Source organism: Lissotriton vulgaris, chromosome 2_1, assembly GCF_964263255.1.
Source record: "Lissotriton vulgaris chromosome 2_1, aLisVul1.2, whole genome shotgun sequence".
Lineage (NCBI taxonomy): Eukaryota > Metazoa > Chordata > Amphibia > Caudata > Salamandridae > Lissotriton > Lissotriton vulgaris.
The window spans coordinates 1,559,316,643-1,559,342,169 of NC_141687.1; the positions used below are offsets into that span (position 1 = coordinate 1,559,316,643).

At 44.7% G+C, this 25,527-nt stretch overlaps 1 protein-coding gene across 1 annotated transcript in view; it reads right to left on the reverse strand.

Moving 5' to 3' along the window:
• Nucleotides 1-9,404, reverse strand: part of DARS1 (aspartyl-tRNA synthetase 1) — a 519,463-nt gene extending 510,059 nt beyond the window's left edge. Inside the window, exon 1 of the mRNA XM_086957449.1 lies at nucleotides 9,206-9,404. Coding sequence (XP_086813575.1) covers nucleotides 9,206-9,228 — 23 coding nt within the window. The 5' untranslated portion in view covers nucleotides 9,229-9,404. The remainder of the gene's footprint in view (nucleotides 1-9,205) is intronic.
• Between the last annotated feature and the right edge of the window lie 16,123 nt (nucleotides 9,405-25,527).

Consider the following 25,527-nt stretch of genomic DNA (forward strand, 5'->3'; position numbering starts at 1 on the left):
ATCCTAAAAATGTAGGACAACTATGTGCTTGGCCTCCGCTCGCGGATGGCTGAATACATGGAAAAGGCATCCCAAGATGGCAAGTTATGGGATGCGGGCGGAGGCCTGATGCCGGCGAAGGTGAGAGGCAGACCGAGGCGAGGAGGTGCTGAATGCTGGAGTGGCCGCTGGGACACGCACCTTGCGCCCTGACCTACAGCATTGAGAGGTGAGGTGGCAGCGCTGTACCGATCCTGCTACGCAGCAACAATGGTGTGGAGGCACCGAGGACGGAGGCTGACTGGTGGCTGTGAGGCGTGAGACTGCTGACCGGCGCTGGGTGCTGGTTGAGGAAATCGCAGGCGGCGCAAGATTAACTGAGACACGCCGTCTGACTCTCTGAGGCTCCTTACTGCAGAGCAATACTTGTGGGAAAATAGAAGTGTTTCCCTTTCATAACGGACTTGCTGGGACTGTATGGCAGAGGGGGAGAGACCACGAAGGCTATGGCGGAGGGAAGAGAGGGGAGGGGGGAGGAGAAATGCGACACGGCGGGAAGGGGAGGGACAACCAAACAAGACGGAGGGAAGAGAGGGGAGGGGGGAGGAGAAATGCGACACGGCGGGAAGGGGAGGGACAACCAAACAAGACGGAGGGAAGAGAGGGGAGGGGGGGAGGAGAAATGCGGCACGGCGGGAAGGGGAGGGGGCGGAGCGGGTAAAACAAGACGGACGTGCACGCGCTTTTAAGCTCAATGCGCATGCGCATTGAGCTTAAAAGTCACGGGCACTGCAAGGAATCGCCACGATTCCTTGCAGTGTGGATAAAGAGTGGATAAGCCCCCATAGTCTCGCTTGCTCGATGCACATCGACAGGCGAGACCTAAAAAGGGGGGGGGGGGACATATTTTCCCATGCAATTTCCCATAGGAATTTTAGACACCAATACAGCCCGAACAACTGAACAGAATTGCACCAAATTTGGCAAATAGCTAGACCTTTTTTGTTTTGTTTTACATAGCACGAACTAGACCTGAGACATCGGGTATCAGAGGGCTTTACTTGAGCACCAGTTTTGTTACATGAAGACACATTCATTTTTGTTCGGCACGGAAAGATTAAGTGATTTGCCCAGAATCACAGGATGTTGAGCGTCGTTACTGAGACTCGAACCCGGTTCCCCAGCTTCGAGGTCGACCGCTCTAGCCATAATGATACACCCTCTCCCAAAGAGCTTTGTCCAGAAAAAGTACTTTTTATAAGTTGGTGTAAATCTGTTCCGTAGTTTTGGGGTTTTTAAAGTAAAAAGATTTTAAGTATATCTAGAGATGTGAATCCACTGCGACAGATTTTTGGATCCCGAACCAACAGCAACTCCATAATTGGCTGGCTGCAACCCGAGAAGAAAGCTGCGGCCTCCATTTTGTGAATCGGGACTCCGTTCTAGTGGAGGGGGAATGAAATTTAAATGTGTTAGAAAAGGTCAGGGCAGAAACACCCTGAGGCCATGGGACTGATGGAGGGGTCTACGATAGATTCCTCATGGGCAAGAATTTGTCCCCCAAAATTTTTTTTTGTGCACGAAACTCCGCGGATCCACAGTAGTGCTCAGTGCGACTCCGTGTGCTCTACGGCGGATCCGTAGATTCAAAAACTAATTTAAAAAACACATACAACCACTCACAGCCCCACACACCGCCACACAACCACTCAAAGATCCACAAAGCCACAGAAAGGCAGGGATACACTTCTAGAAATAGCAATAGCAAACGTTTTTTTTAGGTGTGTTGTTTTAGTAATGAATATGTGCTTTTGGTTGGGAACGGATCCACATATCCATAAAATTAATAAAAATTGAAAAAAGGCTTGGTGCATTTGCAATTATAGAAAGACTACATAAGTTACCTTATCATTTTTAGTTTTAAAATATATAATAAGAATGAATGTGTGAATAAAATGTATATGTAAACTTGTGAAAATGTATATTAGTATATTGAACTTATGGGTCAAATTGCAGTACAATTTATACGAAAAAAAGGTTACAGGGACGTTATAGTTGGGGAAATAGCATTAAAAGCCTTAGAAATTCACTGAAAGCAAAAGTTACAGGGACGTTATAGTTAAAGAAATAGAATTTAAAAAACCTTGGATATTCACTGAAAAAAACAAAGGATACAGTGACATAGTTAGGTTCAGATTTTACACACATAAAACCATAGAAATTCAGCAGTTATAGTTACCTGACCTATCTATAACTTACACCCCTGCAAAGCACTACAACACTCATAAAATTGTCAGTGACATTACTGATGACGTCTCAAATTACATAATCCAGCAAAAAACTTCAACATACTTCATAAAATACCATTTACAAATTTTTAAATAAGAAAGGGAGACAGGTGAGAGACTTACAGCAGAGAGCTCATTGGAACCTTACCAACTACTACACTCACTTATCACCTAGGAGAGAGTTCTCAGCGGATAGTGTTGTCTCTTCTAAAGCACTACTCTAAACACTAATGACCAAAGTAAGATGACTAACTGTACAGGCTAGTCTATCGCACACCACAACACCACCATTCATCAACCTGGAAAGAGCTTTTAGTGCAGAAGTCAGTTTTACACAAACCACTACAACACACAACCACTAAAGTGGTCTTAGCGGACAGGCCACTGTGTCACAAACCACTAGTAACATTTTTCTTCATACTGCAGAAAGGTGTCAGCAGACAGGTCAGTCTGTTGCAAACCACTACTACACTGACAGGGATAGAGAAGTTGGTTGCTGGGACAAACTGCATAATAATATATTGTGAGGAAAATAGGGAGTTCTAATTTAACTAATTAAGGATATGTGATGAACAATGCTTGTTGCATCATTTTATTCACCCAAATTTGTATTTGCTCAGGTGTCTCCATATTATGAGGTGAATTCTGTCAAGTTCCTATTGAAGAATGAAGCACCCCTTCACTCCTGGAAGTACAACTTAAAGGAAGGGGAGGGAAGGACTTGCTAATTATTTTTTCCTCTGCAAAGCCTGAAGTTTTCAATTGAGGCTAAAGAGATCTACTGGGTGAGACTCTCAAAAATTGAGATTCTCACGATAAGGGAACAAAGCCAAATTGTCAAGGCGATATCTGGGTGCGGATGTATGTTGAGCACCTAAAATTATACATAGGCAAACCTACGAGGTAAAGATAGTGAGGTAGTTTTTCCAGCAAAAGACACTGGTGATGAGACGCCAGAAGAACAAGACTAATGTAGTAAAAAGGGCCAAAACTGAAAATACCGTTGTAGAAATGCCAAAAAGATATGGGACTTCATTAGTAAATGCTGTTGTGGGTGAGGGGTTTAAAACTTTGGTCCAAGAGTGAAGATAATTTTCAAGTGTAACAAAGAGCACTCTGTATCAAATTAAACTGAGTGACTTCAAGATGTTTATTTATTTGGGTGTACATCACTAAAAGGGTTCAGGGTAAAGGAGAGGCATGCGCACATTTTAGAATAGTTTCTCCTCTGGGGGTTATGTTGAGTTCATAAATTACAGAGGTCCTGGTATTAGGCTGCACCCCTATCCCTGAGTCAAAGTCAGGGGTTTAGAAAACAGTCTGTCCATCCTATGGGCTCAGGCAAAACCCAAGCATCCCTAGAACATCTGAAAAGCAGAGACAACAGGAAACCTATGGTGGTGTGGATTCTGTGGAACCTTGCAAGTTGTCCTACCTTGAATCCTCTGTAAATGTGAAAACTGTGCCTAAAAGCACCCAGTTTCATCTCACTTTTCATTATGATGGCTGCAGAGTTCAGGCTCTTCGTCAGCAGACACTGAGGTAATCCTACAAACCCTGGACATTTCTGAAAACTAGAACCTTAGGGGAATTCAGCATGTATTCACTTGTGAGGTTCCCAGTATGCTTGCTTTCATACACCTAATGACATGCAAATTTCATAGTATGGGTCAAAAATGCAATTTCCCTACATGAATGTGACATATTAACATCCTGCATTCCCACGATTCGCTCAAGAAAAATTGTACCCTGCATGAGTGAGTGACTGAGCAAAACTGAAATCATGTGAAGACGACACTGAGGCTGCATTGGCTTCACAAAGTTCCCGTCTAGTACAATAGGCCAACTGACACACATTATTCCACATTGATTAGGGAAGTAACTCTCATAGAAACATGAGAAAATTCTGAGATATTTTCAGGGCATTCTGGGTAAGGAAATATAATGGGATCCATTAAAGCCACATCACCATACTCTTTCTTTGGTGTCTAGTTTTAAAAAATGTCTGAGCTTAGTAGGTTTTTTTCTGCCGACGCCACTTTTAGAAAATAAAATGCATGCTTTCTTGCAAAGAACAAAAATAGCATTTTTCAGCTCTTTTCCCATGTCCCTCTGCAGGATCAACAAACCAAGGGTCCCCTTTCCATCCCCAACATGTGGAAACATATTTCCTAATATATTTTTGGGAAAAATAAGTTACAAAGGTATAGGTGCAAACTTCTCCAAATATCAAAAAAGGGATCAGTACGGTGTGGGAAGTCTTGGGAATCCCTAGGCACCCAAGGCATTAAAACGCTTTGAAGCACACAACAGGCTTATTCTGTGCTGTATGAAAACAATAAATATCTCCAGTCACAGGAACAATTTGAATTCCCTCGGCAGGCACATGAACAGTACACTCTACCCTGTCCGGTCCAACAAAAATTATCCCTCTTATCAATGGCCACCCTGCAGGCAATACAATGCACCACTCTTAGGCACAACAAATACACTTGGACAAGCACATCATTGGTGCACAAATACCTTTAAGATGAATGCATCCACTTGATAGGTACAAAGAACTCTTGTCTGACTGAAGATCTGTTATGCACAACAAAAAGCTGCTTGGCAGGGCCACAGTATCTTCATGGGCAGCCAACTTTTTTCATACCAGCAGTTTATTTTACTTAACTGAGCTTTGCACACAGAGATACACTGAAAAGACACAATATGGCTCTCCACAGATATGCACAGGACGTAGATCCCACAGTTGTTGCAGGCACCACACTCCGATAGCTCTGACATGCACAGTTTGTGGAGCCTAAATTCCCCGCTTTGGTCTTGACAGAGACCCTGGAATCATGCTGAGAAGACACTGCACATAAGAGACAACAGACAAGCATGCAACAAAAAGTTTTCAAACTGGTGCAGAACCATTGACTGCATGCCTGCCAAGTAACCTTGTGCATGATATCTTCAGCCAACCACAGCCATTTGCAATTTAAGGCTTTTAATGGCTGATCTTGAGTGTGGCAGATGGGTTAATGACAGTCATGGTGACAGAGTAATTTACACCGTCTCCCTGACTGTCATCAACTTTACAGATGTTCGTCAGCCTCACAGACATCTCTATCAATTGGTAGGAACCGCTATCACTGCAACTCCTGTCAAAGTTGGAAAACTCTGACAGATGGCTCCATCAAATATGACAGCTGATTGTTAAACTTTTTCAAAGTTTTACATTTTTCATAACCCAACTCCCAAAGCTGAAGTGAAAACTCTCAAACTCCCATGCGTGGGGGTCTTTTTTTATTTTCAATGTCTCTCACCGCCATGTTTTACCTGGAGGTAACGAACAGCAGAAAAAGCTATCCGATCACTCACAGTACATTGTGCAGATGGTTTACCTTCAATAACCCGTACTGCATTGTTTCGTCGGAGTATGTCGGCAACAAAGCCGGAACAGGCTTCATTGTTGACATATTGTTTGTCCACTCATCTCTAAATTAGGCAGACGGACAGTGGGTTTCAGCCCTGTTCAAGATTTTCCAGAGAACCAGACAGGGCTATTCACTGACCCCCACTCCTTTTCGTCCTAGCTATAGAGCCCCTAGCCCTACAAATTAGATGTGGCGCACAAATGTGGAGTTAACTTTTGGAGGGACATGCAGAGGACAGGATTGCGCTATAAGCAAATGGCATGCCATTATTTTTCACTAATCCCCATCTGTCAGGTCCTCGTCTTATAATGATCTTGAACATATATTAAGAAGCTTCAGTACTTTAAGTCAACTGAGCTAAGTCCCTCTGGTTCCACCTAAAGGCGGCAACGCAATAATGAACTGGCAAAACTCCTTTCCGATTGGACGCCTCAGCTTCCAATATCTCTGAATTAATATAGTGTTGGAACCCGGCCTGACACGAACTCTTAATCTTTCTCCCTGGCTGGTGAAAACCAAGAGTGGTCTCCAAAAATATGATATTCTCCCACTTTATGTTCTAAGCAGAGCAGTTAATTTTAAAATAATTAATTCTACATTGATTTCTCTATGTCTTGCAGAATATCCCTCTGATAATACCGAGCCAGTATTTCCAAAGTCTTGTCAATAGGTCGGCCGTGATAAAGGACAGGATTGCCCTTCACGGATTAAATTTGCCAAATGTTGACAGTCGGTATATGATGACGGAATAGGTATGGAAGAGCTAAGAATGTTCTATTGAGCATCCCAAATCGTGGTTATTAAGGACTGCTTGTGTGAAGGATGGAAGGACTGGCCTATCAAGTGTAACTCTCTCTACTGATGTTGGACAATATTATGGGTTTCCTATATGGAGGCAAAATAACTCAGTCCCTTCAGGAAGTAACAAAGATAGTGTTCCTGACATGGTGCTCTGCCTTGCGCCTAACCCGGTGGGATTGTAAATTAATGCGGCATAATCCACTGTGAAGACGATAAGGGTTAAGTCGCACCTCCCAGCTACAGGGATTCAGAAGAGGAGACAAACTCGGCATCACAAACCTTGGAGATGTATGGCTGTGGTCACTTCTGAAGTCATTCAAAGAGCTTTAAACACAGTTTCAGCAACATAGAACCTACGTTTATAAACACTTACAGCTCCACCACGCTCTAGTAGTCACCTAGCCCAGTGGAAGCTGAAGTTGTGATAAGGCCTTTGGGAAGGAGTGGAATATGCCAGGTCAACCGCTCATAGGTGATCAATGCTACGGATAGATTTGAAGCACTCAAGGAGAAATAGGAGGATTGGATCACATCCCAGGAGGATCCAGAATGGCAACCCTGTAGATTGCTGTCGCAAACGTTTTAAGATTGGTTCATTTAAAATATCTGCATGTCACATACTTAACACCACAACAGATATGTCAAAGGAGTATGCTCTCATCTCCGTCCTGCTTTTGTTGAACAGATCCCAACACTGATATTTTCCATGTCACCTAGGGATGTCATAAAATTGAGCAATATTAGCTGGCTATTGAAATAGTGTCAACAGAGTGCCCATCAACAAATGGAATTATAACACCCAAAGTAGTCATATTGGAATCCAGTAGGATCCAGGAGGAGGAGGAGGAGGAGGAGGAGGAGGAGGAGGGGGGTAGTTTCTGTGAACACATTATGATAGGTATGGCCACAATAATTGCAAAGAGAGACATTGCTAAGAAATAGAAATACCCAACCCCCCAGATTCATTTGGGGTGGCTAGTAGTGATGGACTGGTGTGCGAAGCTAGAGGAAACCATATACATAGGCGAGAGGTTGCCCTTGCAAACAACACCATTTGAGGCCACTGGTCATTAAATCAATAACACCAGTGTATAAATATTTTTGACAGACATACCCCTCTCTGTCAAACTCTAAATCAGGGAAGGATGGCAATCAGGTAGGTCCGCACTCCGGTACCGCCAGGACTTTAGTGGGTCCTTCTCGCAACTTCTAGCTAGCATCCCCGTCCCGTCCCTGCTGAGGCACCTCAATCCCCCCCTTCTAGGTGTATTATTTTCCAAAAGGTATACTTATACTACAGTTCTTTCACATTTTTTTACACTTCCAGGATTACTACCGAATCCATACTAAAGGGGACGTGCGACATAGTTCCTACAGGCGAAACACCACTCGCCACCCGCTTAGAGTAGACTAGGAATTTTACGGTCCTGAAGAATTGCCTAGATCCATTTGGACATTTTGAGGAAAGAAACATGTTGACCCCCTGCACAACTTCCTAGGACTGACATGGGTGTAATCTTCCCTTTCCAGTCCATGACTCTTTAGTCTCTTTTTAGTCATGGCCCAGGTACTCCTCGAATAAAAGGGTTGAAGAATCCAGGAGCCATTTTTATTGCACATTTACCATCCAACTTTTACTCACTACATAAAGGCACCATCTAGCTTCACGACAGCAAACCGAGAAGACCTCAGGCAAAGAGAACCCGTGCGGGGCCAGTTGGACATTGCAGTGCCGGCCCAACAAGGAGCTGCCCTATGATGAAGCATGACACCCCTCGGGGGTGGGGGGGGGGGGGGTGAGGGGGCCCTTGCTCCTAATAGGAGCTATCCCGGGACGAGTATGCCCATTCTTACTCTGCCTAGCACATTACAGAAACCGCACACCACTGATATGGCCCGACCCTTTGCTCCCCCCTTCCCTCCACCCCACCCCCAGGAACAGCATACTTTTTCTCTTTATCAAATTCTAAATCAGCCCTTTAGTTTGGTTTTCACAATCATAAATATGGGTTTAAAAGTACAGCCATCATATTGTTTTGCATATAAAGCCAGGACTGGATGAAGATATGACAGTTTGATAAAGGGTCATTCAGCATTTATGTTGGCATAGAACATCCTATAAATCTCTGCCCCACGACAGAATGCATCTGCGGCCCAGGACTCTCTATCTCTCCGCTGAAAGGCATAGAATTAATGTACAGTCGCTTAAAAGGTAAAAAGTGTACCCAGAAAAATGACAGTTAGTAGTCGCAATTACATTAGCTGCCCAGTGCTCGCATCTCCACTCAGAAATGCCTACTGTTCGAACGGATAGCTCGTTAATAGTTATAGTGTACACTGTATGAAGTACCGAACTTAATGAAAGCAGAAGCATCAGCTGACAAGTATTTACACCTCTCCCATGAAATGCATTTAGTCCCTATGTAAAGCCCTATAAAAGAGGGTATGGAAATATAATACACGTCAAATGGTGTTGCTGCCTCTTAAAGGTAGATTGCATCAGCCGCCTCGCACTCTAATAAACTCAGACGACAGGCACAATTGCACCAGCTGTCCAGCCCCCACGTTTCTGTGTATTTTTTTTTTTACAAGTCACGTGGAGGTTAGCTCACTGACTGCAGTTCCCACTGCCTACCCCATTCATTTGTAAAAGCAGAATGAAACCTGCCCCGTTGACTTTATTTGCCCCTCTCCCTTCCGCACCCCTGCACGGCTCACCCTGCGCTGTCTCCCTTCGTCATGCTGGAAGACGGGTTTCCCGGAGACGAGCACGGAAGGAGGAAGAAGGACGCGTCCTGCCGGCTTGCAACGTGCAGGAAAGGGGACGGGCTGAGAGGCGTACAGTGAAGTGCAGCGCTCAAATCCCACCCCCGGAACTGCGGCCACGCAGTACAAGGTTCCTAGGCTGCAACGTTCCGACCAGACAGCAACGGGCGGAGCACTGCATGAGCACGTGGCGGTCGGGGCGACAGGTGTGCAATGTGGGCAGGCCAAATATTTGTATTCCTACGGACTTGGCTATATCAGAAGCGCTTTATTATTGACTTAAACATTTGGAAACACTGTAGCGAAGGCACAATTTGCGGCTTGAGTTTACCATATGTTCATTCATTGCAACATTTCGGTTCAAAGGAGGATGGGCAAGGATTTTTCCATACAAAGCTGGCAAGTTTTCATTTACTTCTGTGTAACATTTCCAGATTTTCAGAGTGCTTTTTGAAATGTTTTTATAAAGTTTTATATAGCGCTAGCTTGGCCCTTGGGAATCAGAGCTCACAACATATACGCAGGAGATAAAGGTTGCATTACATAGCATGGTCTAAGGAAGCAAAAAAAAAAAGATATAAGCAAAAACATCCTAATTAGGCAAACAGTGAGGGGGAGGGAGACAAAAAACGTAGGTGGTTGACACAGTCCAGTAACCACCCATCCTTGATGGTCAAGTGAAGGGGAGTCAACTAGGTTATTAGAGTCTACGTTAGTTGACATTGGTCAGTAAAGTATTTGTTGAGGAGATGGAGTTTCAGGTCCCTTTTGAAGCAGGAGAAAGGAGGGGTTGCATCTGAGGTCTCTAGGGAGTGAGTTCCACATCTTGGGTACATTCCCAGAAATGGGTCAGCAATGAGTGGTTTTCCTTTTTCAATTTTGGAGGGATGAGAATAAGTGAGTTGGAGCTTCTCAGAGTTCTGGATTTTCCTGCTTTTACCAGTTTGCGGTTTAGGTAGTTGGGTGAAGGGTTTTGTGTGTGATGCAGGCCATTTTATAAATACATCTACGTTCCTTGGGAATCCAGTTGAGGGAGTTGAAGTTGGTGTGATGTGTTCAAATCTTTTTACACCAATTATGAGTCGGACTGACCTTAGTGGAGCTAAGTGAGCTTTCGGTGTCCCTGTTAGGATGGCATTCCCATAGTGCAGTTTGGAGAGGACTAGGGATTGTACTATTATCTTGAGAACATCTTGGGGAATGAAAGGTTTCATTTTCTTGAGGTATTTTTGTGAGTAAAGCGCACATTTTTTGATGTGGTTCTTCATTGATAGGTTCTTGTTCAGGGTAATGCCTAGTGACTTAACCGAGTCGGATAGGACGAAGGAGCAGTTTAGGGCATCAAGATTCTTGAGCCAGTCTTGGATTGGTCGATGGTTACCTTTTGGAGAGAACAGTATTCATTCTGTTTTGTCTGGGTTCAGCTTTAAGTGGTTTGCTTTGAACCAAGTTTGGATCTTGGTTAGTGTGACATTGAGGTGACGGATGTCGCTGGGAGATTTTATTTTGTAGTAGATTTGTGTGACATCTGCATAAAGGTGGTAGTTAACTCCTGATTGTTTCAGAATGATTGTCAGGGGTTCCATGAAGAGATTGAAGAGGGATGGTGAGAGGATCGATCCTTGCGGGACCCCAAGTGTGACTTGTGTTGGCCTAGAGAGAAAGGAGTTGATTTTAATTTGTTGCGAACGGTGCTGAAGGAAGGAAGTGAACCATTTTAGTACTATGCCATTAATGCCAGAGCACATCTTCAAAGTCTCAAGTAAAGCTGGATAATTTATTGTGTCGAATGCCGCTGATTGGTCAATCATCTAAGGCTCTGTGGATATCGTCAGAAATGTTGAGCATAGCTGTTTCGGTGCTACGACCTTTCCTGAATCCCATTTAAAAGGTGTTGAGGAGGTTGAAATCGTCAATGTGTTTGTTGAGTTTTTGAAGAACGCACTTCTCCAATGTTTTAGCTAGTAACAGGAGGTTAGAGATAGGTCTGAGGTTGTTGAGATTGTTAGGGTCAGCTCCTGGTTTCTTGAGTATGGGTTTGATTTGTCCTAGTTGAAGGGAGTCTGAGACACAGCCTGACGTGAGAAAAGAGTTGATGATTTTTGTCCAGAAAGGGGTAATGATGTGATTGAGTTTTTTACTATTGTGAATGGGAGGGAGGTCCATAGTGTGGGAAGAGGGTTTTAAGCTTGCAATTATATGAAAGACCTTGTTATCCGACTTGATTTTGAAGTCTGACCAGTAAGCATTATTTTTTAGTTGGAGGCAGACCAGGTTGTCCTTGGTATGATCTCTTTCTGTTTGGTCCAGGGTGCTTAAAGGGGGTCAGGTTAAGAGGGAGGGAGGATTTGAGGTTTGGATGAAGGATTGTTCAATTTTTGTGACTTTATCTGTGAAGAATCAGGCAATTTCTTCGCAACAATCTTTGGTGGCTTTGATTTCGTGTGGGGATGTGCCTTTTGTTTGACTTTTAACAATGTTGAAGAGTTCTCTAAGTTTATTCTTTGCCTAGCAGTGCCGGTCCTAGGCCTTTTGAGGCCCCGGGCGAAAGGGAAGATGCGAGGCCCCTCCAAGTGACATCACAGAAGGTGACTTCGCAGGACTTTTGATCTTAGTTATTTGGCATCAGTGAAGCAAACTAATGTGGATATCAATAACATGGACAAAAGTAGAGGGAATGGAAAACAGGTGAGCAAATATCCATGAGTGTAACACTTGCCGTCTCCTTGAATGATTAGTTGGACATGCCCCCAAATTCTAAAGGAACCAGAGGGTCAAGAAAACAGCAGCAAGCGAGCGCCTGGAAGCTCTATCCTCTGCACGTCTCCGCTAGCGCTGATCCTGTTCCGACTTCTCTGGGTACACATTTCATTTGTTGAATGAATTAATGTCTGTGCGATAGATCTGAAGCACTTTTGGAGGTCTCAGCCTTAAATAAATCGCCTGCGATGTTTCTAGCGTGGCTTCTTCCAGCGGATTAATCCCCTTTTCCTGCTCCATTCTGTGTCTCTGTCCCTTCTCTCAGCCTACATCCCTATATATTCTCCCTCCAGCTCCATCTCGTTTCCATTCATCCTCTGTCTGCTCGAGGTCCCCAATCTCATTCTTTCTATCTCTCTGTCCCCGTCACCCATGCTCCCCACCATTTATTTGCTGTCCACCTCTCTCTCTCTCTCTGCCGATTTGTGTTTCTCTATCACTCTCTCTACGTCTGTCTCCGTCTCCACCCATTCGTCCACTTTCCAAGCCCCCTTTTTCCACTTTGCCATCTCTATCCTCCACACTGATACCGCCACCCATACCATCGCCAAATGTACCCACTCTCCAAACACTCTCTCAACTCTCCTGTCTCCTCTTCAACCTCTCGAATTCCCTCTCCCCATCACCCCATTGTTTATACCCCACCTTTCTTTATCGAGGTCTCTTAATTCTTCTACTTTGTACTCGCCAAATCGACAATTCTGCCGTTTCCATCTCTTGCTACCCATTTGCTGTGAATTTCCGTTTCCACATCTCTTGTCCTTGCCTCATTCGTTTCGCTCTGAATTCCTCTCCCACTTTCTTCTTGCCTTTTCCTGCGCCGGTGCAATTTGCAGGTACCAGGACACAGTTATCTGCACTGCTTTCTGTGTACTGTGCGTTCAGAGCTGCAACCCCTCAGGGGCTGAGCAAATATTAGTACTTGTTGCAAATTTATTTAGGTGCTGCTGGTTTTTTTAGTGGATACGGTGACAGTCAGACTCTGCCCCTTGTGACCCCCACCCCTTTTATGCTTACCCCTATTTACGGTATCCCTGTGTACATTTTTTTTCTCCCACTTCCAGCACTGGTCTCTTTTTTATGCTGAACACACGCGTTCTCTTTTACTCGCAGACATACACGTGACCTCTCTGACTCGCCTGTCCACCTTTCCCCTCTGGCTCTGTTGTCCTGCCTCAAACTTTAAATCTGCCAGTTAAACTCCTCTAAAAATCTACTCTTCTATCCCGCCCACTTTCTCATCATTTCCTTTCGTCTTCCTCCACCTAAACTCGCCTATTTGTATTAGATACATACAAAAACAGTGCAAAATGATTATATACTGTTTAGGCAGCTCTCCAAAGTTTCTATAATATGGCCCAAGCGGTCTACTTATTAATTCTGTTCTCATTCTGACACACCCCTCTCTCATATTCTGCTTCCTTCCCTTTCTTATTGCTTTTCTCTTCTCCTCTCTCAACATCACTATTTTCCATCCATGTCTTATTCTCTCACTTTACCATTTGCCTTATTTAGTTTATACATCTTTTTCTCTGCCCTTCTCGTCCCCCTACTTTCACCTCCATCAATAGCCTTTTAACATACATCTCACCTTCTCTCCTACTCTCTTTGTATCTTCCTTTATCCCGCTTCTTCTGTTGCAGCCTCCTGTACTATGCATTAGCACAATAAAGAAATTTTCAACAAAAAAAAATGATGGCCTGGGGAAAAGCGCTGCGCAGTGAGCACAGCACAGTGCATTCTTCCGTCCGTCCAATAATATCGAGAGTGTGTGTTTCTCAGGGGGGCCCTGCAGCGGGTCCCCCCCTGAGAAACACACACACTCTCGATATTATTGGACGGACGGAAGAATGCACTGTGCTGTGCTCACTGCGCAGCGCTTTTCCCCAGCCAGGCCATCATCATTTATTATTCCAGCAACTGCGGGGCAGGCGGCGCCGGAGGGGCCCCCCTGAGCGTGAAGCCCTGGGCAGCTGCCCATACCGCCCATGGCTAGGACCGGCCCTGTCGCCTGGTCTAGTTGGCTGCGGAAGAAGGTGGCCTTTTCTCAGAAAATGTGTTTTTTTTATAGGCCAACCGCGCAGATGCAAAGTCGATGGGTTTAGTCTCCAAGTCCTTTCCTAATGTCTCAGTTGTGGTCTTTCGTTATTAAGATCCACATTGAACAAGGGTTTAGATTTGATAGGTCTCAGCTGTTTGAGTTTGAGCGGCACTACTTGATCTAACACCTCCGTCATAGTTGAATTAAAGTGAGCTGTGAGGTGATCAGCCTTCAAAGTGGAAGGCTGGAGCTGAAGATGGGCATGAATCCTGGACTCAAGTTCAGTTATAGGGACTACTTTGATGTTCCTGGTCCAATGCTTCGGTTTGTCAGATTGTATTGGTTGGTATCTGACATGCGAGTCAATATTAAACAGTATAAGGTGGTGGTCAGACCTGTCAACGGGAGAAATCGTTCTCAGAGAGATCAGCTCATTTTTGGTGATGATCGCATCCAGAGTTGCTCCTTTGATGTGAGTAGGTTCATTGCTGAGTTATATGAGGTTGGTTATTTCAAGCAGGTTGGAGAGGTTCTGGACTGTGGTGTCTTCTGGGTTGTTCCTGTGGATATTGAGGTCACCCAGCAACAAGCTTTCGTGTCTGTTAGGGAGAAACGTGTCATTAGGTCGGTAAGTTCTTTGGCGAAGAGGGCACGCTCCCCCGGAGGATGGTAGATGGTGTGAAATTTGATGGGCGTGATGCCTTTGACTCTGAGTTCCACACCCAGGTACTCAAGAGTCAGGTATTCTGTAGGTTTTAATGTGGTCAGCTGTATTCCTACTTTGTGAATGATGGCTAGTTCGCCACCAGTTTTGATTGGTCCGTTGTGTCTGATGATTTTGTAACCTTGGGGGTGAGTATGTCTAGAATGGGGATAGAGTGGTCATTGAGCCAGGATTCTGTGAGGAATGCAATGTCTATTTCTTCAGCGAGTAAAACTTCAGCAATGTCTGTGGCGTGTTGTACTGCTGATCTACAGTTGAGGAGCATGCAAGATAGAGGACGGGGAGCCTCAATGCTGGTGTGTGCTGTGTGGATAGAAGTGTATTGAGCGGGAGGTCTGTGACGAGTGGACAGTTATAGGGATTCTGTTTGTGCCAGCTATAACTGGTCTAGCGAAAGGAGCCGTATTCTGGCACATTGTGAGATAAGAGTCATTGATCTCAACTGCTTCCAGTACAGATATTGGCTGGAGAGCTTGGCTAGGTCGATGTGCTTGATTCCCCAAAGGAATGGCAGGCCGTGGGGTTCTAAGTGGGGAAATGGGAGAGGCTGTGCGGGGGGAAGGTGCGTAGCTACCCTGAGTGTGTGAACATGGAGGCTTAAACCAGTTGTGAAGGTTTTGCTGTAGATGTAGGATATCGGCAGCTAGAGAGTCTTATTTTCTGCTCCATTCGGGTCAGTTGTTGGGTAATTGAGCTAGAAGAACTTCTTGCTTTAGGTGGGAGCCGTGTATGACTAGGGTCTGTGGAAGGAGAGGGTACTTGGTTATGGGATTGAATGGTATCATTGGGATTAGGAGTGGGGATAGGATGAACGTGAGGGGCCGGGTCATTAATGCTTCCAGGCTTGGTGTTGGGAGGAGGTGTTAGGTATCTAATGTCCAAGGGGGGAGAGTGAGCAATGGTAAGGAGGAGGTTGGTGTCGAGAGGATTGGTACTGAGTTTAGAGCAGGCGCGGTGCGTCCATTGGGGCGTAGGGGCGTAGCCCCACTAAGCCCTGGACGCGCCGTGGCACTGCTAAACTAAGCTTAATAAATATAGCTGCAAACGCAGCGTGGGAGTGACACGGATCATGACATGATTCATGCTGTCATGATAATGCCTGGTAATGGTGCGGCCGGAGTGCGCAGGGGGTGGGCGGGGCTGCTGGCCTGCTGCAACTGCTTGAGTGACAGTCTGCAGCAGGCCAGCAACTGTGCGCATGAGACTGCCGGGCTGAGACTTGCCCGCGCATGCGCCGATGCCATCAAAACACTTCAGGCATGCAGAAGGGGCCGGGGGTGCGGCTTCAGCCGTGCAGCGGTTTGAATTGCTGCCCAGGGCGAGGACACATTAAGCCCCCCTAGAACATCCTGGTGCTGCATGCAGCACCAGGATTGGCTGCCACCGCGCAACATCCATTATTGGATGCCGCGCGTGGGTGGGCGGGGGCAGAGTGGCGCGACCCCGGCAGGAGGAGAAGCCCCGGCGAGAGCCCCAAGTGCAAGTGTGAGGACTTTTGGGGCCAGAGGCGGCGCGAGCGCGACAGATGTCTCCGGTCATTTACATTGCCAGCACGTGGGCCCGGGTCTCGGTTTCCCCTCACTTCTCTACGGTCCTCCCTGCGGGGGAACAACAGGAGGCACTTTGCAGCCGACAATGAAACCTTGGCAGCTAATTGCAGCCGTGGGAGATGCCCTTCAGGTAAGTCTGTGAGGATAAGGAAGCTTTAAACATTGTAGTGGAGGGCTGGGACTTTGGAGTAGGGAGGGGAGGGGGGCGCGAGTGATGCAAAGTACATGCAGTGACAGGGATGCTGGGATAGGGGACTGGAGGCAAGGGAGGAATTGATATGTTTGGCGCCTGTTATTGTGTGCCTGCCTCCAGAGCTGCCCAGCGTTAACACAGACAGCTCAGTGTTTGTGAGGGGCTTCCGGCTGTGTGATTGGAATTATGGATTGAGCGACTGATGGAGTAATCACCAAAAAGAAACGTTGTCTGCCTCCTGCCAGCACCCTGCTTGAGAAAGGCGCATGGTATGTACGCATGAGGGGGCTCACTGGGGGGAGAGGTCTTTGGATATGATGCGAGACTGTGCACTTTGGGGACGACATTCTTGTAACATTCCGATGTGCCTTGGGACTTGTTTTGCTCTGAGTGTCCTGAATAAACTGAGTGTCCTGAATAAACTGTGTGTCCGCTTTAACAAGGCGCTGTAACTTCCGCGTAACATGTCATGTCTATTATTCATTTATGTAAAATACTTCTACAATCTCACGCGCACAGATGCACCACTCGGTTCCTAGAAGAAATGCTGATTTATATTCTTTCGGAGGTAACTGCTGAAACCCTGCAGTTCGGGTGACAGCTTGTGTTTTTGAAGTAAAAACACCCCCACCCAACCCACAGCCTTAGAGTATGTACTTTCAACTCTTCGGATGCGCATCCATACTGTGCAAACAGACATTTGATTTCTTGAGGAAGAAGTAAATTAGAGGGCATTACACTGACGATGCCTGTTATCTGTAATACGGTAACCATAGCAATAATGTAGATACCCATGCATCTGCCTATATTTCTTCACTTGGTAGAACATATATATACTTTGACATGATGTGGTACATTTGATTTTGTCTGACTGCAAAACGCTGATACTGAAAATGGAAACTGCAGCTTGCACATTGTGTGGGAAAGCTCTAAAAAAGGGTGTTCAACCATAGTTTTGTGAGAACATAATTTCTATATGGTTTGAGCACATCTACTTATTTGGGTAAACACCAAAGCTAAAAAGAAGTGAGGCATTTTAATATGAGCTCTTACACGTAATATTGTTGTTGTAATTACACTTTGCCCGAATGTACCTATTTTATTGGCCAGTTTTATTTCACTGCCATACATATTGATGATGGGTGTATTTTTTCATGTTGCAGATCACTTGGGTGTTTGCAGTGTGATATTGCCGTGTCCAATAGATGTTTGCTTGGGTTCATTAAATGACTAACTTTCCCGAGTTGAATATCCCAGAGTATGCCCCCAAAAAGTTTTAATTTAGTTGCCAAACTATTTCCATTGATGTGCTGAATTTCTTAGGCAGGACCCGCACAGCGCAGTGTTAATGTGTTCACAGTTTCTCCTTTGCTGTCTAGGCATTTCAAACAAATGTGAGTAGGCAGTGTGCACGTTAAGGAATTGAAACTGTTCTCCTTTACTGTTTGAATTAAGTAAGATCTTTCCCAAAATGAAGGTAGCCTACGTAGTTTGCCCCTTTCTCTACTTTGTGTGATCAATTGCACCTTTTTCCATTAAAACAGCTACTGCTAAGTACCTCGTGCAAACAGGTTGTATTTTTGTAAAAATAATTTTACGGGTTAAAATATCCTGGCTAGCTGTTGTGGGTGCTTGTGCAGGTGATCATGGGAAATTCCTTTTCTATTTTATGAACTTTAAAGTATTATTAGGGTTTGGTGTTCCATAAGGACGCACCAGATCGTGATGAAGAATCGTGGAAACTCCTCCAGTCTCATTGGAGTGTTTTTTCGACTTTTCCAAAGACAACTACGAGAGTCCCCCTCCTCATTGGAAGTTGATTGTTTACCGAAGGTTTAGCTTATCCAAATGCTCTGCCATCATGCTCTGCCATCATACATGGGTTTGAACAAGTTCTGGAAGGTTCTGAGCAGAATTCCTGTTCATTTCAGGTACATCATGGAGCTGATTACCAGTGTCCAATGGAGGTTTTTGGAGTTATCTAGCATTTATAACTATTAGCTACATTTATATACAATTACACATAAAATGTGTATACAGAAACATAACAGATGCAATTGAAATTGTTATCCTGGATTTCACCAGGGTTACAAATTGCCTTAACGTCTCTACTTTGGAGACCCGGAAATGGGTTTGTCTCTTAAGTGTAAGAATGGTGTTTAATTCAGTGAACCAGGGCTTTCATTGAGATATGTACCAAATAATGTGCCATATGGACTGAATCATTGGTGGTATGAGGTGTGAAGCAGGAGGAATACTAATGCCCAAGCAGTCATTTCACACTTCTCAGAGGTGCACTGAGTCAACCAAAAACACATCACATAAAGGTGTGTCCAATAACCCACTGATTCAAACCTTTGCTACTAGAGGTACAAGGATCTTAATAGTGGCAACGTGTACTATCCAACTGCTGCCCTGTCTGATGTGCTGTTCCAAACATCACTTTTAATCTGGTAATATCACCTTCGAAAGGAAGCGCTCTAACTAGATGTAAAACATGACCTGCCACTATTGAACAGGAACCGGATGGGATCCACACTTTAAAAACAAGCCTTCACTGTTAATTCCACTGTTCGATTCAGCTTTAGGCATGTCCATGTATATTTCTGGCAAAAAGATATGCAATATTATGCCGTTTTTGAATAGTACAAGGAAAAGGCATGAAAAAGGGAGTCTGGATGCAGTTTGAGGTTGGATTCCTTTGACAATACAGGAAGAGCAATTCTTTTAACGTTAACTTTTCTCGTCCTAACAACTAATATTATTGTGTATAAGAGAAGGCGAAGAATACAACGGGGGCACTCAGTATAGGTGTGTAATGCAGAGTTGTTTTGCTTACAGGAACTGTAAATCAGATTAAACTTTGTTATTATTCACTTGCCTATTTTTCCTAAGTGGGCAATAAACGATCACATTTAAAACAGCGCACATTAGGTGGTTACTGGGCACTATATGTGGTGGGCACTGCTAAGGACGGCAGGACGGCACTGTTCAGGACGGCATTTGTTTTAGCACTTTGTGAAAGCTGATAATCTAAATCATTGCGACTGACATGCTTTTATTTAATTGCCTCAAGCTGTGCATGGTGCGAGCGTGAGCCACACTGTTAAAACATGGTATTTCAAGCTGGTATGTATTTAAAGTCTTATAATCTGAATTCAGCACCTGAGCATAATAGGACGGAATGTATGAAGTTCTGTGGTTATACTGAATAAGCAGCTACCTATGTTATGCCATCTATTAATGTAATAACTGCACTTTCACAATTGCTTTATTAACCTTTCTGCTTTCTCAAATTTGCTTGAAAATGCACGATTTTTCTTCTTTTTTTTCAAAATTTTCTTGGGGGTGGGGGTTATCCCTCCAAACCCTCCTTTTGGGGTTCGGCCTCGCTCGCTGCGGTGCTGTATGCAAATCACTTTGCGCCTCACAACTTTCAAATGTCACCCACCGCCCCTGGTTTAGAGGTGGAAACTGATTGAGAATGAGGTCGCTGGACAGAGGAAAGAGAGGTTTGAGGCTGGTAGGTGTGTCAGGGATTATCAGTGACGTTGGACATGGGTATGGTTTGGGCAGCCGAAATAGGGTCAGTGTTGGAGTTAGGGATAGCTTGAGAGAGTAGAGATGGATCATCTGGGGTCGAGAGGGAAGTGTCAATGGCTGGTTCATTCGCGGGAAGACAGTAGTTTGTGTCCGGGCTGCCTAGTTCAAGAACAGCCTTGCAATGTTTATTAACTGTGATTTTGCTGGTCCTGGTGGGATCAATTGATGTCATTATAGTGGGTGTTTGACGGCGGAGTGTGATGACGGGAGTAGTGAGATTGTAATGAGTGATGGTGGATGGCCATGAGTTGTAGAGTGGGTTGTCCGGGAATGGAGATTGGATCAGTTCCGTGTTGTTAGTCAGGGTGGAGGGGGATAGGGGAGGTTGAGTTTGATAGTTCTGTTGAGTTAGTGAGGAGAGTAATGTTGGGAAGTGACGATCAAAAGTGGTGAGGTGCATGTCGGTGACCTGTATGATTATGTTTCCTGTTCTATAGATGGAAATTGTGAGTTCCCCTCTAAAGGTAGGGGAGACGATTGTGGAGATTTTTTCGCCATAGGGAATATTTACTGACTTAGTGACTTGAAAGTGAAGACAATTTAGTGTGAAAGATGAATTTAGTTTTCGTGTTGCCGTTAGTCGCGGTGTGGTTGTGGTCTACTATAAGTGTTTCCGGGTGTTGTTTTAAAGTACTGTGCTTGAATTTTTTTAGCTGGTCAGATTATCTGGGTAGTTAATGTACCATGAGTTGAGTCCGTTACGAACAAGTTTAGAGTTCCGGGTGGGGTTTATAGGGCGCATAGTTAACAACTGAGAGCTCTGGGTCTATATAAATCTGTGGGGGGAGAGGCTAATTGCGCAATTGAGTCCTCCTTTCTCCTTTATCTAGGGTAGATGCAAAGAAAAATTCATGATTTACTGGGTCCATGTAGCCCGTGAGCTGTCTATGTGCATCCTTGTGGATCGCACTGTTGCGGCTGTGTCAGTTTATTGGTTATCCGACTCTGGGGGCCATCATATTTGCTCAGATGGGGAGGTGTACAAAACCCAAAAGAATGCTTTTCTTTTTTTTCTAGGGCTGGAAAGTAGAAACCAGGAAGACCTCAGCGCTGTGGCAGGGAAAGATATGGGCCCTAGATCTCCTGTGGCTGCTCAGGAAAGGTCATGAAGCACAGTGTTCAGAACACAGGGGTGCTGGGGGGAAAATATTCAGGCGGCATCACGCGGCCAGCTGGGCCGAGGATAATGTGGCGGAGGGGTGTTGATCAGAATCTCCTGCGGCCAACTATGGTGAGCAGTATGAGAGGCTTCATCCGCAGTCGGGGCCCGAGGTCAATAGAGTCAAGATGGGGAGTCACTTGTGGCTGCAGCGGAGCAACTCACAGTAGTCAATAGGGTTGAGGGCTGCGCTGTGTTGGTTCTCCTGGGGCTGTTCGAGATAAGGCCACCAGTACAGTGAACTATTGAGGGGATTCACAGGGGAAACAGGCATGGGGCAAGAAACCACCATCCATTGGCTGACGAGGATTGCGGACTGCGCGGAGGCAGGGCAAAGTAATGGCCCTTGGTCTTGTGCGGTAACTTCAGATGAAGATCCCCAATAAGTTGAAAGTGGATAGGGGTCAACAAGAGGCCACAGATCCGGTCAGGAGTAGCGGACGGCAGTGAACTGACAGAGGTTCCAATTCTCATTGTCATTAGTGAAGTACTTGTGGCCTAAAAAGTTCAAAACAATCGTCAAAGGTGGCATCCTAAGGGGTTCCGATAAAACACCAGCGGAGGGTCAGGTTAGTTAGGCAGTGAGGACGGGGGCAAGGAAACACTCACCCTAGCCTCACTGTGGAAACATCGACCGTCGCCATCTTAAGGAGCGAAAAACTGGTGGATTTTTGCAACATCAATAGCGGCGTTCTGGTGTGTTGACAAACAGAGTAAAATGAGGGAAATCCCAGTACCAGCGGTTATTGGGGGCTATTCGGCAGCAAAAGGACATCAGCAATCATAGAGGAGGCCCCCTGGGGGGGTCTGATTCCTCATCAGCTCAGTGCACGCCATCTAGGGAGGATTGGGCTATTTAGTAGAGAGGTCAAAGGGCGGGAGGTAGAAATCGCTCACCCTGGTCTCCCTGCAGAAACTCAATATTCACCATCCTGGGTCCCTGCCGACCCCACCGGAATTAGAGGAGGCTCGTCGATTCCACAGCTTAAGAGGCAGTCAGCCAACCAGGGAGAACGTGAGAAAAAGGACGAGTTGCGGTTGGGACCCAGCAGTCACCGCATGAGTTCAAGGAGGCTCGACAATAATTACACAAGAAATTGAGGCGATAAACAACCCGGGGAGGTCCTGGTAAAGGTTCGTGGGTGGAAGGGTTCGAATCCCGTGAATGCCAGGTGCAGCTCTGTTGTGGGGTGCAGATAATGTCACGGTGCCTTGTAGAGCTTTATGACAAGAACCGGTGTAGAGGAAGGGAATTAATCTGGCAATGCCCGGGGCAGCGCGTTGGTCAGGCGCCGATCGGGTCAAGGAGCTCCGTCAAGCCTCTCAAGAGTGAGGCAACCCAGACCATCGGGTAGGAAGTTGGAGTGGTCAGATTGGTGGCCTGCACAGCTCAGCTTATCTGTGACATTTCAACGCTTTATGCGTGACACTTTAAGTCATATTTTATCACTAACAGAAAAAAGCAGGGGCTTCAGAAATGACTACTTTTTAGATCTCACCTAGAGAGCGCTTGCACGGGTTCTGTAAGACCATTTGCTTACAGTCCACCCAATGCTTACCATTGGTTGCCTTATTTGCCACTCTTATTTGCCTGTTTCTATATGGTGAGCGCTTGCTGGTAACACCTTTTGTTTGGTCACTCAGTCATCCCATGGAGCACGGCCAAGTACTTGTGTCCTTTCACTGCTACTTTTGTGGCAGCTCTCTTGCGAGTGTACAACTAACCTGCGTGTTGAGTTTTTTCTCTTTTTTGTAATTGTCCATTTACTTTACACTTAAAATTGTCTTCATCTAGTTTTTACTTTGCTTTTGTTGTTTTCGCTATTGGCTAAACAAACATTTATATACCTGATTAGTCATTACCTTTCTTTATGTTCTCCTTCCCACGATTCCTTCCTGCTTGACCCTGGCTCATGTGCATTGGCAGATTCCAGATTTCTTCTCAATGCGTCCTTAAAGCACTTGTGCTTATTTTGTTGCTACTAATACACTACTTCCGTGTTGCTTCTCTTCCCTCCACTGCCCTATCCATGTTGCTTTTTCCCCTCCCCATCCATGTTGCTTCTATTCTCTCAACCGCCTTGTCCATTTTGCTTCTTTCACTACCCATGTTTCTTCTTTTCCCTCCCCATGCCCCATCCATGCTGCTTCTTTCCCCCTCCCCATCCATGTTGCTTCGTCCCCCCCCTCATCCACCCTGTCCTTTCTTAATCTAATGTCCCTATGTCTTCTACCCCCACCTGCCCCATCTCTGCTTCTTCTCCCATCCTCCCAACACACTGAAGGAAAAGAAATTGCAATGACGCAGCCAACGCTAGCTGCTTCATAGTGCTTTTTGTTTAACTCTCCTGCTCTCATCCCTATGCGCCCTCCAGTTCACCACTTGCACCTGATTGACAAAAACAATAGCTAACCTACACATGAAACCTATTGACTTTGCTAATGCTTGTTTGCTAAGGATGGGCTTAGAAATAGTGTTAAAATTGCTGCCACACCCCTGGGGTGTTTTTCAAGGTCACTAATCTACTTTCTTGAACAAAAAGTAGTCTTGGCTAAAAAGCAAGGACTGATTAATGTTGTAAGTTAAAGAAACAGGCCACTTTATCAGCTGTGACGTAGACTTACCACATCTCCTATGATAAAGCTGTTTTGCTGAGTGTAATGATTTGCAGTACTCAAGATTCATACTCGAGTTAACTTAAGGCAAACTAGTCATCAGACTGAATCTTTACTTGTTAGATGTCCCACGTGAATAGAATTGTATTTTCATGTCTCACTAGAATAAAAATGTAATGTGTCCTGCAGAGAAGGACAACACCTTTTACAGACTGTTCGGAATAAAGTATACACTTTCAAGGCTAAACCCAGCTGTCCTATGGAGAATCACATGCAATGTAACTTCACTGTTCCAAGTGCAGATGTTGCTGGTGAGAAGCTCTGTGTAACCCTGTTGAATGTATTTAGTTGTAAATGTTTCTCTTTGGGTTATTCTGATTGGTTTAGAGGTTGTGAACCAAGTACAACTGTATTGAATGAATTAAATCTTCTGTTTAGAACCCTATAGGGTGACTCCTTGATGTAGAAAGAGAGAGGCCCCGATCACCTACTTTAGAAGGTTAACCACTATTGTCAAAAGTCCTTTATTTCCAAGAAATATATTCTTCTAGAATATTACACACATTCCTAATTCATAAAAGAAAAAAACGTAAAAAAGAACACAATTTTTGTAATCTTATACACAGTGCATGACTGTATCCTTCTACATGACTACTTGTAGATTATGCAATGTCAACTATATAAACATTAAAATGTTCCCTACCCCGACCCAATACAATCTACGGTCCAAGTCTCACATATATTTAAATGCTTTCACTAACAATAATATAAAAATAATCAATATAACAACAATTCATTCTGCTCCAAATGCATTTTAAAGTGCAATGTCTGTTTAACCAATATCAAGCCTTATGTTTACCCCAATCAGGATTCTAAAGTGCAATATGCATTGCAGCTTTTCACGACATTCCTATTTGGGGATCCACTAATTTGCTTAACATCACCTTGTTGCATGTGATTATACCTATACAGACCTAGATGTTAAACCCTATGGGGATGATAATGCCAGTTGAGACTTTATGATTTTACACAAATATTGACCAACAGTGATAGCTACATCTTGGAATCTAAGACTGTAAATCAGCTCTAACCCTGCATCCCTACTTTGAATCTCATATTTTTTTAACACAGACCGGAGGATCTTTTTCCTTACCTCACTGAAGAATACACAACCCAGCAATAAATGACTCACTGAATATTTCCTCCCTCTCTTACAGGGGCACTGACTATTGTTCTTAACAACCTCTGTTTTTGATCCTTTAATGCACCACCCATGGTCAATTCCCACCCTCAAGCGCAAGACTTCATTCTGCAAGCGCTTGTCTGGAATATTACATAGGTATAGGAACAAGTCTGTGCTCTCTTGTGAAACTAAGAAAGTAATGGCTGAGCTCCTAATTTTAAGATAATACAAATCCTCTATCCATTTAGTTTCTATGGCACTTTGCCTGAGTGAATCTATGCTGAAATTCTTTCCTATTTTGTACTCTGTATTTTGATGATCTGAACTTAGAGTTCTTGATTAATTCTTTACTGTAGCTGAGCTTTGCACTTTGATGTATTGAGTAATATATTGTGACTACATTGAGTTAAGTGCTGTTTGACAAAATTCTTAAATGAAACCCTGT